This window comes from Phyllopteryx taeniolatus, chromosome 8 (assembly GCF_024500385.1).
Source record: "Phyllopteryx taeniolatus isolate TA_2022b chromosome 8, UOR_Ptae_1.2, whole genome shotgun sequence".
In the NCBI taxonomy this organism is placed as follows: Eukaryota; Metazoa; Chordata; class Actinopteri; order Syngnathiformes; family Syngnathidae; genus Phyllopteryx; species Phyllopteryx taeniolatus.
In genome coordinates, this window is record NC_084509.1 from 12,616,625 (window position 1) to 12,634,955 (window position 18,331).

Consider the following 18,331-nt stretch of genomic DNA (forward strand, 5'->3'; position numbering starts at 1 on the left):
TATCTACGAAGGACCTGGGCGAACTGACCCTTTTAAAAATCAACTGTGGCCCTTGAGCAATTTTTTTCCCTAGCCCTACACTATTGCACATTTAAAATAGATGATTAAAATGATTCATTTAGAAATAAATTTATTAACTAACCAGTTAAAATGCTTTTGATTACTCCTTGTTTGAGAACAGCAAGCTGTGTAAACAGTATTGAAATATTGGACAAGGTCTGCAGATTTGAATGAATTTAATCTGTGAGGTCATACTGCATTTTAGACTCATTTTGAAATTTCACCTGAAAACCACTTTTTGTGAGTGATGTAAATAATAAAATAAAGTCAATTGTCGAGTCATTACATGCATTTATTTGAGTGGAACAAATGTCGCCATACATATCTTTGTGATTACCAGCACAGTTTGAATTAAGTTAACAATTTATTAAAAAGCTCTAAAAATTAAAGCATTTACAAACAGTGGGGGGTGCAAAACGCTGCAAGCGTCCAACTTTGGGTGGAGTCATGCGACTTGGAGAGCCACAGCATGAGACCAGCGCCCTCTGGTGGCCCCCTTACAGTTACACAGGGATATCAGGTGACATTGCTTCCTGTTTGATTTGATTTGAAAGGAATGCACCCCGACTGTTACTGTTAAGTCAACCACTCCAAACGTGTCCCCCCCAAAGAAAAACCTCAATATTTGGTCTAATCGAAATTTACAAATCAAATACAGGGTTGTAGGAGTGTGAGTGTGTGTGTGTGGGAGGGGGGGGGGGCTTTGATAAATCCACAAGCTCATCAAATAAATAAAAATGATTTGTCAAAAGGTGCTGGAAAGAAGAATGAAAGGGGTAAGGAAGAAGAGAAAGTAGAGATTTTATTTTTATTTGAGCAACCTAATAAGGAAGCAATGGAGGTCGTGGCTCCAGGTTTGGTTTGTGTTGATTCCTGAGGGGCCAAAGTGACAACCAGACAGGACGAAAACGGAGAGGTCACTTGGCGCAGGTCCCTTCAAACTTCGATTGACAGGAAAGGAGGACAAAACTCTTCATTGTCACTGGATACAGAGCTGTGACATCAAAGCCAGCAGGTGTGCTCAGCCGGGTCCACAATTGTAATTATTTGTGTGTCGTCGAGGCTTGCGCTCTACCCCTAAAAGCTTTCCTGAAGACAAACACACACACACGCGTCAGAAAGGTTGGTCTTTGGTTAGTGTTCTATTTCATCCCTCCTGACTGCCAGAGGCGGTGCGCCAAGCATCGGATGATCCATAGTCGCCGTGGAAAGAATCGCAAAATTGTAGTGATGACAGCATTGTTACACTGTTCCCTTCACACACGCACTCACACACGCGCACACACTTCAGTGGTTGATGTAGTGATGTCATGATTTTTTTTTTTTGTGTGTCCTTTGAGTCTTGACAGAACTCTCTGGGATCGTAAGAGCGCTTTTGACTCTTGTATCCTTTGGAAAAGTTGTTTGGGGTTTGCTGAGGTCAGAGAAATGCGGCAAAAGGAGCGTGTTCTTGAATCCTTGTGTCCTCGCAGGACCTGCAGTTAGACAAGACAGGAAGTTAGCTGAAAACGAAATGTAGAAGGGAAGTCGTGAAAAAGAGTACATGATACTAGGCCCTGACGTGTTTACATGTTGGTTACAAAAGAAATTGACACTAGATCGGGCATTTTTCTGCCCTAATAGCATAACTGGTCATAAGTCATTAACGTACTGTCGTAATATCCATCCATCCATTTTCTGAGCCGCTTCTCCTCACTAGAGTTGCAGGCGTGCTGGAGCCTATCCCAGCTATCATCGGGCAGGAGGCGGGGTACACCCTGAACTGGTTGCCAGCCAATCGCAGGGCACATACAAACAAACAACCATTCGCACTCACATTCACACCTACGGGTAATTTAGAGTTGTCAATTAACCTAGCATGCATGTTTTTGGGATGTGGGAGGAAACCGGAGTGCCCGGAGAAAACCCACACAGGCACGGGGAGAACATGCAAACTCCACACAGGCGGGGCCGGGGATTGAACCGGGGATACTTGTTAAAAATTGCATCTTTCTTTATATCTGTGACGATTCAAAGTCATCCAGGTCATGGTCATCTGCAAAGGTTGAATTGAGATAACTGCACTCTTCTTGTTTGTTGAGGTTCAAATATGACATAGGCAACTATGCTATTAAGCTAACAATTTACATTATCAAGAGTCCTGTATAATATTTAGATTTGTTGCATTCAATTAGCAGTTTTTTTTTCTTCCATACATTTGGTTAATTGATTAACCCTGCTATTATGTTGTGGGTCAAAATGACCCTTATTAGTTTAAAACTGTTGAAAAAAAATGGAGGATGGCATTTTTTTTCTTTTCTTTTGATTACAGTGATTATCCCCATCATGCACTGGCTATGTGTTAGGATGGCCAGACAGAAGCCCTTTCTTCTGAAGAAAATCATCCAAGCCTGGCTAAATTAAGACAGGGTACAGTGTACCCCCGTATAGTCCAGGTTTGGCATTCGCAGATGTTTTTGGAGAACCCATCCTCTATTATTCCCTGAAAAATGCACCTTTTTGCTGTTTTTGTGCTTAGGCCAAAGCCATATCTGATATAAAAACCTGCTTTGCTGGCATTTTGCGATATCAATAGCCAATTGCAAAACCTTTCAGGTGGACATCAAACAGTTTTTGCTATTTTGCTATTCGTGGCAGGGCTTGGTCCTTATACCCTATAAATAGCCAATAATCAGGCTTTATTTGAACATTTCTCCCTCCCTTCCCAGTCAACAAAGGTAGAATTATCAGATGCCTCCCAAAAATGATACTGAGCGATTATTTTGTGGTCTGGGTGTGAGAGTGATTTTACATCCCTCATTTGCTCAGGAAGAATTCAGGCCCAACATTTGTAAAGGTTAAACCTGTTCAATATTTACGTTGGCAAATCTTTGTGTTTGTTTGATGAATACTGAGGTTGACCCTTGAGAATCATGCCATGTTTTTGTGGTTCAATAAAACATAATACTGTACAGTATGTTGTATGTGGAGCCTTAAAACCTGATACAGGATCACAGTGTTTCTGTTGCAGTGCGCATGCTCAATTGCTTGGTGTGTTGCTAAAAGTTGCAAACTGTAATTTTTTAACGATGGTCCACTTCAGTCACGTTCAGCCGTGTCGTTCGAATTGCTACGTGTGTACGCTCCTTTAAGTGTAGAGAGTCGCTTCACCTGTCAAACCTCCTTCATGGTGCATCTCTGCCAGTCTCTAAACTGGCTTCCAGCAGCAGCTCCTCCAGGTCTTGTGTGCAGCTCACACTCACTACATCAGCAACACAAAAAACAAATATTTATTCATGCATGCATGCATGTGTACAAAATATTGTTGTTCACACATACGCACGCACACACACACCATGTTCCATGACACAGCTGCCAGGCTTGGGGCTGTCGGGATCGAGGAGGTGGAGGGTGAATTCGGGCTTCAGGCCGTTGAGTAAAAGCGAACCGGCGACTTCCTGCTCGCCGTTGTCTGCAGAGTCCTCGGTGTGGGGTTGGACGGCAGTGACGGATGATGGTTGGTCAGAGAGGACAGGCTCTGCTACTTCCTGTCCGTCGAGCTCAGATTGCTGATGTTCCTCGTCCGGTTTTGGACTGAGGCTGTCGTCCTCTGTCACAGTCGAGGAGCTGGCATCCACGTCTTTAGCATCGTCCGGACACTTAGAATACTGCGTGAGTTGCTCCGGCGTGAATGCTGATATCTGGATTACCTCTTTGGCGTCTCCACTTGTCATTGTTCCGCTCTTCTCCACTAGAGGAGCTTCTTTTACCGCTGGTTGTTCTTCACAAGGGGTCTCGGGTGGGGAGTCTGCAGGCTGAGCAAACAAAGGACTTAAAGGTGAGGCTGGTGCTTTTTGACTTGTCAATGGTGGTTTTAAAGTGCTGCCGATGACGCTGTCATCACAGCTGGGCTCTAGTGAGTGATTCAGTGTAGTGCCGTGCACGTCTTTGTGCTTCGTGGCAGCGGCCATGCTCGTTTCTAAGGTCATCTTTGACGGGCCCTCGGCTTGGCCAGCGCTTACCTGTGGCTCTGGGGGGCTCTCCACCCGAGTCACCATGAAGATCTTGTGACCCCGCCCGGGACTTGAGACAGATATGCAGCGTCCCGGCGAGGGAGGCGTGCCCGGAGGGACCGGGCTGTCCATGACGGTGATACCTGAAATGATGTTCATTGGGGACGGAGGGGGAGCGTGCGAGGGACTTGATGTTGGCAGTACCACTTCAGTTTGAGGGGTGGTTGGATTTGAGAGAGCTTTTGGCTCAGATGAGGCCTTCGTGATCACTTCCTCCTCATCTTCTGTGTCAGAGTCAGAGTCCAGGTTCATTGGAGAAACAGTCACCTCGGAGATGGCCTTTGACTCGCTGTTCGGCTGCCCTTCACTTCCTGTTTTATCGCCCTCTTTATCTACTGGTCCCCCGTCTTTGGTCTCCTCCACCTCTTCTTCTCTTGTTCCGTCTTCGGTGGCAATTTCAGCCATGGATGCCGATTGTCTCATCATCTGCTCCGTTTCCTCCTTCTCTTTGGCCAGGATAAAGTTCCTCTTGCAGCCATTCTGGATCTCGCCCAGTAGCGCACGCTGGGTCTCAATGAAGCTTTTCACCTGCAAGACATGAATACATCTTCAAAAATGAAACACGACCATACAAAGGCTCACGATTTCAAGCGTTCGCACCTTCCTAGCGCTATGGTGGATTAAATAGTTCAGATACATTCACAACCTTTCAAAACTAATGGTACAAGGGCTCCCTCTAGTGGTACACAAAAATCCCTGCATTAAATGTTCAAACTGTGCATAATATTACAGTGGCTTAGACTTAATAGAGTATAGTGCATTTGTTAAATACAGTTCAGTTGTATTTAAATTAAGTACAATACAGTTGCATTTAACATTTTACAACTTTCAAATATTTATTTAGGTAAATTTTTTACTTATGTGCAATATATATATTTTTAATTTATTCAATATTTACCTACAGAACAAACTGTGTTACAATAATAAATATACTTTTTAAGGGTAAAGCCTCTGCTTCGTTATTTATGAACACTTGGGTCTACTAAGTTACTGTAGTTACTATAAGTACTTTTTTCAGTGGTACTTGTAAAATGTTTGACAACCACTGGACTACACTATACAACTATTTAAGGAAGAAGCAATCAGCTGGTATTCTGTCTGTAGTGGAGTGGCCAGCGCATTCACCAGTTCTCAACCTTGAATGGAAATGGATGCAAATGCAAATGGGGCTCAAAGTGTGTCCGCATTTTTTTTTTTTTTATGTTTCTACTTGTATACTGAAAAACAGTAAACATTTTCTAAGGCTGGATTTACACAGTAAAGTTCAAGTGACTATCGATGTATTTTTTATTTTTTTGCTTTCAAGTGGCACTTGGCTTCTACTTGTATAGCGCTTTTCTACCTTCAGGTACTCAAAGTGCTTTAACACTGTCTCCTCATTCACCGATTGATGATGCCGCATCAGGAGCAACTGGGGGTTCAGTATCTTGTTCAAGGAGACTTGATATGGTCTCAAGAGCTGAGGATAGAATCAACAACCTTCGGGTCAAGAGACAACTACTCTACCATCAGAGCCAGGCCACCCCCATTCGCACAATTGGAATAAGTGTCATGGCAGCATAAATAGAAAAAACTAAACATGGAATCGGATAGGTTTGGATCTGAATCAAGCCCAAAGATTCAATAAGTATGGAGCGCCACGTAAAAGGACAAATGGGATACACCTGTCAATGCGAGCTGGAAGTTATTGAAATATAGATTGGTGACGTACAGTACATACTTTTGAAACCAGATGTTTATATACACTACATAAAAGCTAGGGGTGTCCGGAGCCCATCTTTGAGATTGGAAATCGGTCCGATGCCAGCAAAAAAAAAAACATGGATTGGATCGTCTCCAATTTTGTGGCAGTGGCGTCACGGTGCCTGACTGGTTAGCACATCTACGTCACAGTTCTGAGGGACTATGTGGAGTTTGCATGCTTTCCCCGTGCCTGCGTGGGTTTTCTCCAGGTACTCCGGTTTCCTCCTAAATCCCACAGTAGGGTAATTGAAGACTCTAAATTGCCGATAGCTGTGAATGTGAGTGTGAATGGTTGTTTGATTATATCCGCGCTGCGAATGGCTGGCGACCAGTTCAGGGTGTACCCTGCCTCTCGCCCAGAGTCAGCTGGGATAGGCTTCAGCTCGCCCGCGACCCTAGTGAGGATAAGCGGTACAGAAAATGGATGTATGGATGGATGGCTGGATATACAAACAGTCCATTCCAGGCTCTGCTCCAGCACTTCTATCCAGCAGTGCCCCAACGGCATGTAGAGCCCACTGGATCAAAACAGGTTACTAAGGCATAGTAGCAAGGAGTAAGAGTGAATGTTGCTTGCCGAAAGTCTTTATGGACCCTCCTGTTGATAGTTTACTATAAAACTGAACAGACATAACAAAAGAATAACACCTATTGAATGTTCAAATACATCACGGACTTAGTCTCTTTCTTCGTTTTTGCTCACAAAAATCATTAGCTCAAAGCTAATTGATGAGCTAACGAAAATTAGCATCGAACTTGCGGCACTAATGTGTCTCAAAATAATAAAATTAGTACACAAACACTCTATAAAATCATACAAAGAGGCAATATAACAATACTCTCTGGAATATATTATTCAAACTCTGTGAAAAATTAGCTATAATATGAGCCGTGGACCAATGGTTAAGATCGTCGCCTGCCACCGTGGGGGACCTAGGTTCAAGACTGGACCATCCGCCAACATCCCCCGGACTCAACAGCTGTGGTGTCCTTGAACAAGACACTGATACCCCGAAATGCTCCCCGGGCGCTTCAGCTGCACCCTGCTCCAGTGTGTTCCACTAATGTGTATTACCGAAATGTATACGTTTTAATGATGTTGCCGCCGTCGAGTGAGCGTTTTTAGCGACAGCCCTTAGCTTGCTAGCTCGCAGGCTAGCGAATGTAACAAACAGTTAACTTTCCCTGAAGCTAGCGAATGTAACAAACAGTTAACTTTCCCTTCAGGGTCCCAGTTGTGGTTGTGTTGCAAGTGCCGTTCTGTCAGCGGCTTGCTGCATCGTGAGCGGCGCAGCAGGGGTTACCACAACAATTAAAATTTCCGTTGTATGGAATGATAACCAGTCCTACTCTGCCTCTGATTGGCTGGTACCAAGGATTCATACTTTTCGATTCGGTGTGTGTGAAAGCTTTTCACCAGCGCAGACGCACACAGAGACATACGTAGGTAGAGTACACCATGAGTCTACGGACGCAGAATGAATATGCTTCATGCGTCCCTGCCAATTTTCGTGCGTCACAGACGTAGGACACACATCAAACGAGATCCTTGCATATTTGTTTTATTTTTTACTTCTAAATTATCACGCCTGCGCATGAGGGTTGTTATAAATATTGCAGTAGTGTAAACACAGCCATATCGGATATGTGGCACTTGAAAATATACAAAAATTTCAGATGTACCAATTAAATCGGAATTGGGCACTTGGACCTGTAGTGTAAATCCAGTCTTAGTTTCAAATCTATTGGAGAAGATATAAAATCAATGCACAAAGTTTACAATTTGCTCAGGTATATCAAAGTTATTTAGAAAACCAATTCCAACTGCTCATGAAAATAATATAGATGCAATGTGAATCAATTTTTTTTGGTCAGAAGTATATATTCCTCTCTTTACACACGATATCTAATGTTTTTCCACATAGTTAATAATTGAATAGCGCAAGCTCACAGTTTCTTTCTTGGGTTCCCGGTCGAGGTCGAGGCGCAACAGAGAGGTGTTGACTTTCAGGGCAAGCGACAGCGCCATCAGTCCCCCTGTCTTGATCTCGTTTTCTCGCAGATCCAGACGCAGCAGCCTCGGGCTCTCAGCTATAAATTCGGCCACTGCTACTGCCCCTGCAGTGGACGAGGAGGAAAAAAGTGGTGGGGGGGGGGGGGGGGGGTGGTGGGGGTGGTGAACAAGGCACACAAAAAGCTAAAATCGTTACAATAGAAACAGCCTCAATTTGTCACCTTCACAGGACAGCTTGGTGGAGGCGAGGCCCAGTCTGAGCACAGAACGGTTAGCGATCAGTCCGTCTTTCAGCTTGTGGATACCCTCGTTGCCCACTGAGTTATGACCCAGGTTCAGTGTCTCCAGACTTTGGGTGCAAGGCTGAGAAAATATAAAACAAGAATACACTTTAGAGTGGTGCCTTGAGAATCAAGTTAAATTTGTTTCGTGACTAGGTCCGTAACTCAAAACTCTGTTCCAGCCTCACCCAAAAAACCCCCAACAAAAATGTTGTAATCTGTGTTTTAATATGAAAAATAGCACTCTATAATATCGTACTTTATAAAAACATACAGTAATGACATAATGAAAAACAATGCAAAGAATAAAACAGTCTTTGCCATATTTATTTGCTTCAATTCAATGGATATTGTGCTGCTCCTTCTGGTGTCCGTGCGACTTGGCCACCTGGGGGTGTTATAATATAGACATAACGCCATACATGGAGATGGTCAGTACTTCTCAGTAAACTGTAGTAATGTTAGTCAATTTTCGCAGAGCATAAAAAAATATGCCCAAGTATTGTTATATTGTACGTCTGCATGTGTTGCTCCACCACTTGTGTTCAATATCAGAGGCTTAAAGAGTTATAACACTGAAACATTGATGCTATTTGTAAGGCCATCTACAGCATTTTGCATTATCTGCATTAGGCCAAATAGACGTATCTAAAGCAAAGCTATGTTGTTGTTTTAAATACACAACTTGTAATTCTGCTTTTTTAGGTTTACTTTAACAGTAAACTTCAACTAGGAGTGGCATTAAACAACTTGAAGCTTCTTTTTTGAAGAATTGTTCACTATCTGCCAAAGTGCTGCGTGTTGTGAAGTGAGTTGAGTTCATCGCCTCCATACAGTGCTCAGATCTGAAATTTTTGCTCAAAGCAAAAAAAGTCCCAGTGGAGTCTTGTATTTTGAAAAACTTGTAAGTCAAGTGACTTGTATCCCAAGGAACCACTGTTTATAGATTACTAAACATTTGTTTATTGGTTCTTTATTCGCATTGCTTTGGCTGCAGCATAGAAAATAGTGCAGTTCAGTTGTAAAATAATTTAATTACAAAACATTTTCATTTAATAGGTAAATATTTTAAACCTTTTATTTAGGTACAATTTTATTGAATTTATGTGCAATAAATTTACCATAATAAAATTTATATATAAGTTTTTCCCCCCCTATATTTAAGCAGAGTGTGAAATGTTCAAATTGTGCATATGTTTCAGTGGCTTACAATTATATTAAATATATGGTATTTTTAAAGAATAAAACCTCCATTTTGTTTTTGATGAACACAGGTTAATGTTGCTCATGATAGTGGAAATTTGAAAAATAACTATTTTTTTGGATGGTACCGGTGTAAAAAGTTTGAGAACCATTGCACTAGAACAATTAGAGTGAAGTGTGGCATTTCAATCTAAATGTGCATCCCTATCAGTACGGCCAACCATGAAAAGAATAAAACCAGCAGAACACAGTTTGTGCTGCTCTGACAAGCTGGCATTTAGCAGTGTCTAAATGGAGCACTGCAAACAATGAGCTCCTTATTGGCCCACACGATGATGTGGTGACTCATCAAACCAAACAAGACCAATGAATTCACTTTTATTCAAATGGCCACACAGAATCTGATGTTAACAAGTCAAGCGTTTAATGAATTTCAAATGCCACGGATTTCCTCAAATTGTGGCAATTCTAGTCTTAACAAAGACCATGCCTCAATTAGTTGCCAGGTGTGTCGTCCACTTGTACAAATAAACGCCTCCACCTAAAAATACACCTCCCTCCGTCATCCAGGAGAGGCTCAAAATCGAGCCGCTGCTCCTCCACATTGAGAGGAGCCAGATTAGGTGGCTCGGGCATCTGGGTAGGATATCCCCTGGATGTGTCCCTGGTGAGTTGTTGCGGGCACGTCCCACCAGGAGGAGCCTCCAGGGACGACCCAGGACATGCTGGAGAGACTACGTCTCTCGGCTGGTCTGGGAGTGCTTCGGGATCCCCCTGGAAGAGCTCGATGCAGTGGCTGTAGAGAGGGAAGTCTGGGCTTCCCTGCTAAAGCTACTGCCCCACGACCTGACCTCGGATAAGCGGAAGAAAACTGATGGATGGATGGATGGATGGGTAAAAGCTATTGATGGATATTAAACAGGTAACTTTTGATTCAATTTTTTTCCTCTGCTGGCATTTGCTTTATTTCTCCTGATACCAAACAAGAATGAAAACAGCCTTTTCCAGAAATTCTTTTTCTGAGCATTAACTTCGATACAACCCTTTCTAATGTGCAGTTGTAGAGGTGAGGCAAGGCAACAACTGCAAAATAATCCCAGCTTGGAAGCACTTACCTCAGGTCATATTGTCCAACATGTCAATAGATCACTACTTTTGCAATGTATAGATGGGCACCAAGTTTTTGGCAATGTTCAGTGTGATTGCCTTCCACTGGGCTTTTTTTGGGTCATACTCAAAACAATGTGATAACGATTTCACCTATGTTCTTGGCCGTTCCTTGGCGGGAATTAAACTCAATAGTCACTTAAAAAATAAAGTTGCTAGAAGGGTTGGAAAAGACGCTAAATATAGCAGCCAAACTGCTAAGTTGTCCACAGTGACTGATTCTTTAAACTAGCTTCTTTCTATTAACAGCCATTTTAGTGTAAGCGGTGTATCTGTAGTAAATAATTACCCCAGCCACTATTTCCAAAAATACAGTATTTAGACACGTCTCTCCAATTGTATTATATTGTCTTACTGTCATCTTTCTCTTTAGCAGTCACGGTGTGTGTGCGCATGTGTGTGTGTGTGTGTGTGTACCAGTGCAGCAGCAAGGTAGCCCATGCCGTTGTGTGTGAGCTGGTTGTTCCATAGCACCAATGTGACGAGGCCTTTCCTCTGCTCTTTTAGTCCTTCACACACGTAGGCCAAACCTGTGATGACAACCCCACACACACACAGTCAGTCCATCAGTGTCCTGCTAAATTGACCAAAATATCATTAGCAGCAGCGTTTATGCATCAAAATGGACAAGGATTCATTAGCATAAGGACAGTGTACTCTGAACACTCAGATGCAATGCGTCACTACACTGTGACAAATAAGGCCATACAAAAATGAGGAACTAGAATATTTAAAAGACAACTTTCAAAGAAAAATAACGCAGGCTGTATCTTTCAGAACACAGTGATAAGATTATGTCATCAGTATTCGTATTCATCAAACACGACTGCAGTCTCAAGCTGAGAGATATATTTGTGTTCTGTGTGCATCTGTTACATAAATGGAGATTAAATAAATACGTGGGCACAAGAGACTTGGACGCTGAAGAGCTCACAATTCACTTTAGTATTCACACACATCAAAAGGAGATATTGGAGTGTTTCTGCCAACATGGGATAGTCAGTTATTATTGCAACATTATCAGTACTTTACACAGAAAGATTGGGATGGAGATGGTGTTTTTATATACGATTTCCCATTAATTATTATGACTAGAATATATTATTCTAATGATCAGCCCATTGATTAATCGGACATAAATGGATTTTGCATTAACAAACAACATTTACATGTGAGGTGCATGTCTTATTGTTGTCCATTTGGGTTCCCCATCCTCATGTCCCATCCCATGTGTGGCTTTAAAAGTGGGGCGTGGCCTGGCGAGTGGCGTGGGAGTCAGCAAATGAGAGTGTAGAGTTGGCTGTTGTGAGCTCAGTTTAGCAGCTTGCTGTTACCTGTCTAACCGTTAGCAAGTCTGCGTGTCGAGTGCCTGCCTGCGCATCAGTTGTGGACGCAGCAGCTTGTGCATGAATGTGCTTATTATGTGTTTATATTGTTAACGTTTGTTCAATAAAGTGATTGAAAGTGCACCAACGGTTGTATCCATCCTTGACGACTTGTGGGGGCCTTACAATTTGCTCTAACTAGCGATGGTAGGCTATATTAAATTAGCTAACATCCATAACGTGGTGGCAACCGTAGACGTACTCGTGTGGTACACTAGTTAGTTCTGCTTTACAGTAGACACAATGCGTTTTCTTTTCTTTTTAAGTGGTAAATGATACCAAACCTTATAAATTCTGTCTCTTACACACTCTTCCTTCCTCCTGGCTCGCAGCCATCGCACCAACTTATTTCTACATGGTGTGTGAGTCTGCAGTAACATTAGTCCGTGTGGAAAAATTATCACTATGACACTTCGAGGCAGAGATTTTGCTCAAGTTTTTTTTTTTTTTTTTTTTTTTTTAAATCAAATTCTTCGATTAATTTTTTCAACCCTAAATTATGACCAATCCACAGATCAGCCTGGGCTGCTATAGTACCAGAGTCCAGGATGTGGTTGTTTCGCAGGTCCAGAATTTGGATGTTGTAGTTGAACTTGAGCAGATTGCCAAGCTGGGCTGAATCTTGCAAGCCGTTGAGCTTGTTGTCAGCCAGGTACAACTCGCGCAGGTTCATATTCATCTTCAGCGCCGTTGCTAAAAATACAACATAAAGGAAGAATTAAATGACTTAATTCATTGAACACGGCCATTGAGGAAGTTTGTCCCCTTCTTACCAAGCAACATGAGCGGTCTACCAGACAGGCCGGCGTTCTCCAGGTGGAGGACCGCAAGGCTGCCACTGATCCTGAGAGCTCGAGCCACAAAGGGAGCAGAGTGGTCCAGCAGAGGCGTGTTTCTCGCATCCAGATACTGCAGCGAGCTCGTCTGTAGATTCGTACACCAATAAAGGCATAATCTGAACGATAGTGGTGGCTTTGCACAAGCGCCATTCATTTGCACTCTGGACAGAGGGTGAACGTGGAACTGTGGTGGGAGTCTCTGAGTCTCCAATAAGAAAAAGTCGCAAAATGTTTTTGCTCATGTTCAGAAAATTTGGTACATGCCATAGCTTTGCCCCTGCCCGTCAGTGGTAACAAAAGCTCGAAAGAATGTCAGGTTTCATTTTTTGGACACCTGGGAACTGGTTTTAAATGGCATAAATGGTATAAAAGAACGCCTCCCTGGTGAGGTGTTCCGGGCACGTCCCACCGGGAGGAGACCCCGGGGACGACCCAGCACACGCTGGAGAGACTACATCCTTCGGCTGGCCTGGGAACGCCTCGGGATCCCCCCGGAAGAGCTGGATGAAGTGGCTGGGGAGAGGGAAGTATGGGCGTCCCTGGTAAAGCTACTGCCCCCGCGACCCGTCCTTGGATAAGCGGTAGAAAATGGATGGATGGATGGGTATAAAAGAAAAAAGCATGCTTCCTTTAAACTAGTAAAAATGTTGAGAAAAAAATAAGCTTTTATTTGTTTAAGTGATTAATTAAGAGCAAAGGCCACTATTTGAGGCAACACAGGTCTGCATGTTTCAGGAAACCAAGGGAGACTGATCAAATTTAATACCTCTCATTCAGTAAATGTGACATTTATTAAATCACAATAGTGTAATAAATTTCAACCAACAAAATATGGCATGTCAAGTGATAGTTTGAGTCAGCTATCACATTCAGTGGCCTGCAAACATGACAGTTTCATGAAGCTGATGACACCAGCTTTTTCAGAAATTACCCTAAAATAAGAAGTCATAATGTTATACTTACAGAAGGACATATTACAATCTCGACTCACTGCACGCTTATTAGTAAACCTATGTCAGTCAAAACATCAACTGCACCATAATTTTTGCAAGAGCTGAATTCTTGATCCGGCTCTTGTACTCATTATACTGTGTCTGGTGAGTACGCTTTGGAATGTAATGAGAGCAGTGTCCTTTGAGATTTGACTCAAGTACTGTAAATAACTTAATAAAGCTTTTTCAGGGGAGAATTTTTTCATTACAACACAGTTATGACTAATAAGCTTCCTCATGCTCATAATCACATGAGGATTTTAGGGCTACTAAAACACTAATCATTTAATGACTGTGTCATTACATAGTGAATTCTGCTGCCACACACGTAACTGACCTAAATCTTCGCTCGTATAAAGAATAAATTGCAGTGTGAAATCTGCTTTGGCAAAGTAGTTAAAATGCACCGTTCCTTCATATTTGATCAAACATTAAACAGAAAAGTCCAAAGTCCAATGGTTCTCAAAATAGTTAAATAGAACTGAACTGTACGTAAAAAATGTAGTATTTGAAAAGTAAAAAAATTAATGTACTGGACTTAAAAGTTTTAAAAGGCTGTATTCAGAGCAGCCTACTGCAAGCTTCATTCTAAATATTGTATGTTTGATTGTATTTCACATTTTAAATGTTGTAAATTGTATTTTTATTGAATTCAGTGATTTTTTCATGAAACACTAGCTGTACTCGTAGCACACGGTTCTTTGAGATAAATTTCATAACATCATGAAAACTGCAGAACGAGATATTATTTTTGGTCCATCGATCTCAAACTCTGTTATGAACACATAACATGATCCAAATAAAACAGTGACTTGTGATCAATGTACAACACCCGGTCATCTAACGCTTCAGTGGAGGTCATCGCTCACCTTCCTCATCATGTGAGCGGCGGCCTGCCATCCCCGTGTGCCTATGTGCTTGTTGAAGGAGATGTTGAGGTGCGTGGCCGACTCGTAGTACTCAATCATGTCAAACAGAGCAGAGGCGCCCTGAGGAGCAGTGTCAGGGAACAAAAAGAAAAAGGGAAATGTTAACAATTAACCAACAGGGTGGCATTAGCTGAGTTTCCAGGATTTTGGAGGTTGATGACAGATGCGGACAAAACACTAGCGGACCAAAATGCAAAGGTTAGGATTGATGACCAGTTTAACTGTTTTTATACTTGGATTATTTTTACATCTTAAAGTCATTTTAAGTAAATACATTTCTCTATTTGGCAGCAGAGGGTGCAAGTAATTAAAAATTCTGACTACACTGTAAAAACGATAACTAGTATTTGTTGATCTCATTACAGTTTTCAAGCTAAACTGACTCAGAAATCAACCTTTCCATTTACAACCTACGAAAACTTGTCTGCCCAACAAATTTCTGTCGTTGTCCTAAGATTTTCTAAATAGCACAACAAATATCGACTTTTGAGTCGATTTTTTGAGTGAAGTAAGGAGCCAATGGGAAACCCCCTAACATTACTGAAGTGCACATGCGCACACGGTCTGAACCCGTTTGAACTCGACCGAGCGGCGAACTCACCTTCTACTGAACCTGAGCCCTGTGATGGTAGTCCGTCAACAATTTCTTTACTGAAACCCCGAAGAAAACTTCACCAAACGTGGACAGTTGGATGTGAACTGAATTGTTTCGACCATTACGGATTTTTGCCTGGTCTGCAGTTTGACTGTAGCGTTGAAACTTTCTTCTGGACAGAAGCAGGAGCGGACAACCATTTTGCTCGAGCAGGTAAGCTAACTAAGATATTTCCAACCCTTCACCTACTTCTATGCTCAGGTTTTATTTCAAAGCATCAGCCTAGCTCGTTCGACCCCCGCAAAAAGTAATGTTTGATACTGTTAAATGTTAATCATGTCTGAAATTCAGATACAGACTTTCATCACTAAATGGCGCTATTTCAGACTGGCTTTTTTACTGCAGGTCTGCCGTACTAAAGCTTATTAGCTTATTACCCGTTTGGTAACGGGTTTATTGTTATCCATGTGTGGAGATATGATGTTAAGATTGACCAACAAACAAACTCCCATCCATGTAAGCTATGCAGGTGCAGGCAGGCGTCGTCATGCAGACGCCTTCATGGGTCGGTGTATGGCAGACGTGCGCAAATTATATGACAGTGATGTAAATAAGGCTATGTTCAAACAGCAGGCTTTAATGCTCAAATTAGGTTTTTTCTGCGAGTTCGTTCACATTTCCAATTAATTGATACTTGTAAGTGATCTCCCGTTTGAACCACATACGACACAATTGCCCCGCATGCGCAGAAGAGGACACGACGACGTCACACATAGTTCTGACTTTGCATTTTGTAAAAAGTACACTACGTTACCATACTAATTGAAATGATTGTTTCCCACTGAATACTCTTTAGACATCCAAAATTGTGTCCCACCGAAAGACAGCAGCACTGAGAGGCAGGCCCATTTTCCTCCGAGAAGATGCAACAAAGGTTTTCCTGAAGTGCTTGGTAAGTACAGAAAAAGTAATGCAAGGAAAACTAACTCCCATGAGTTTTAAAGGATGAGTTCATCCAAAATGGAAACATAAACCTCCTCAGTGCAGTCCACATAATTTGATGGCGAGGATTGCAGTTCTCTATAACTCTCGCTCCCTTTTTTTCTGCTGAGAAGCAGCTGGGCATTTTTGGTGGGTGTTCAGGCACGGGGAGAACATGCAAACTCCACACAGGCGGGGGCCGGGGATTGAACCCCGGTCCTCAGAACTGTGAGGCTGACGTTCTAACCAGTCGTCCACCGTGCCGCCGGAAACCGGAGTACCCGGAGAAACCCACACAGGCACAGGGAGAACATGCAAAGTCCACACTGGCGAGGCCAGATTTGAACCAGGGTCTTCAGAACTGTGAGGCAGATGTGCTAACCAGTCGTCCACCGTGCCGCCAGCAAGACCATTTAGAGATTTAAAAATAAATAAAAGAATCTTTAAATGTATTCTAAAATGCACAGGCAGCCAGTGGAGGGAGACCAGGACCGGAGTTATGTGCTCCCTCTTACGTACTCCAGTAAGGAGGCAAGCAGCAGCATTTTGAGCCAACTGGAGACATTTAAGGGAGGACTGGCTAAGTCCAAAATAAAGGGAGGACTGGCTCTCCTCTGCAAAATAAAATGCATTACAGTAGTGCAGCCGAAATCAACAACAACAACAACACACACAACACAATAACAACAATAACAAATAAAAAAGGCATGAATTACGGTTTCTAAGTGCTCTTGTGTAAGGAAAGGTTTTACCTTTGCCAGTTGCCTAATGTTAAAGAAGCTGGATTTGACTACTGCGCCCATTTGCCGTTACAATTTAAAATCACTGTCCATTTTATAACCCAAGTTTGAAACTGTTGCCTTTGCGTATTGTGTCAAAGGGCCCAAGTCAACAAGTGAGGGTTTACAAGAGGCAGAAGAGAAATAAAAGCAAAGTAAACTTGACATGCTTCTGCTCAGGGTCAAATTGCATTTGTCCCTGTGTTTTTACCGGGATGATACTGAGTATACATGTGTGTTCATCTTCAGGGTGGTTGAAAATGAGTCACATCCAATTCAACAGCAGTCCACCCTGTCTGGTTCTAAAGGACACCTTTCCAAAATGTACATCCTCACATATCACTTCTGAGACACCAACAGGAAGTGTCTATCTCTTCCTCATCACACCATCTAAATCTGATGAACTCATCCTCTTCAATAGATTAATTTGCTATGCTGCCTTCCCCTTTCCTTATTCCCCCGCTTCTTATTTCAGTGGCACTCATCCATCTCAGGCTGAGGTGAGGTTATTTGGTGACTCATGCAGAGGCCTCATTCCCATTCCTGGGGCTTAGGCCTGCACTGGGTGAAGAGGGGCATTTGCATTTTCTGCTTCCGCTGAAAAGGTTACGACTGGTTTGTTGGCTGTCTGTGTTTATTTGCAGGGTAAAGGTTTTAAGGGCATCTGAAAAAAATAGCAAGCAGCAATTAAAGTGACTTTTTCCTGCCAGTGCAACCTCGGTCTGACTGCAAGCACAACTTGTTTCTGCGACAGAAAATAAACCTCACACTGTGTACAGTATATTTACTGTCTTGTGACAAGATCCATCCTTCAGGTCCACACTACAGTGGAGTCTCTTAACTGCCTGCAGCCTCATTGGTATTTACACAAGGGGGATGAGGTATAATCAGACATCCAGTGTCACACACACGACATCTCAGTATATGTGTTAAGAAATAAAGATGTTTTATTCTTACGTCTTCATCTAAGTTGGTCTGCTCCAGGTCTATCACTTTAAACTGGACTCTCTTCAAAACCTCTTCCAGGGACTCACACGCCTTGTACTCCAACTTTTCACCTGCACGAAAACGAACAAGGTCAGTGTATCATTTTGCAAAGGGACAAAATCGTTCGACACTAGCAAATCATGTGGGACTTTATCTTAGTGAAACTACAGAACCACAAATGGAATTCATTGCGACAAAGGTCTGGCTGCTCAGTAAAATATAATCAATAGAATTCATTAAAATTTTAATTACACGCACAATTTAATTTTACCAATCAGATGTCATCTTCCTTTGCCTCTCCATTTTGTCTGCCTATCAGGTGTC

At 42.5% G+C, this 18,331-nt stretch overlaps 1 protein-coding gene across 2 annotated transcripts in view; it reads right to left on the minus strand.

Annotated features, from left to right (window-relative positions):
• Window positions 1-331: 331 nt before the first annotated feature.
• ppp1r37 (protein phosphatase 1, regulatory subunit 37) overlaps window positions 332-18,331 on the minus strand; it is a 52,554-nt gene continuing 34,554 nt past the window's right edge. The window contains exons 4-14 of one of the 2 annotated variants that reach the window (XM_061782042.1): window positions 17,978-18,078; window positions 14,606-14,725; window positions 12,679-12,829; window positions 12,443-12,598; window positions 10,938-11,050; window positions 8,091-8,232; window positions 7,807-7,973; window positions 4,062-4,640; window positions 3,395-3,854; window positions 3,211-3,301; window positions 332-1,535 (exon numbers count right to left, since the gene is read on the minus strand). In XM_061782042.1, the coding sequence (XP_061638026.1) occupies window positions 3,225-3,301; window positions 3,395-3,854; window positions 4,062-4,640; window positions 7,807-7,973; window positions 8,091-8,232; window positions 10,938-11,050; window positions 12,443-12,598; window positions 12,679-12,829; window positions 14,606-14,725; window positions 17,978-18,078 (2,066 nt within the window). In that variant the 3' untranslated portion in view covers window positions 332-1,535; window positions 3,211-3,224. Of the gene's footprint in view, window positions 1,536-3,210; window positions 3,302-3,394; window positions 4,641-7,806; window positions 7,974-8,090; window positions 8,233-10,937; window positions 11,051-12,442; window positions 12,599-12,678; window positions 12,830-14,605; window positions 14,726-17,977; window positions 18,079-18,331 lie in introns of both variants that reach the window. The other variant, XM_061782041.1, reaches the window with a different exon arrangement.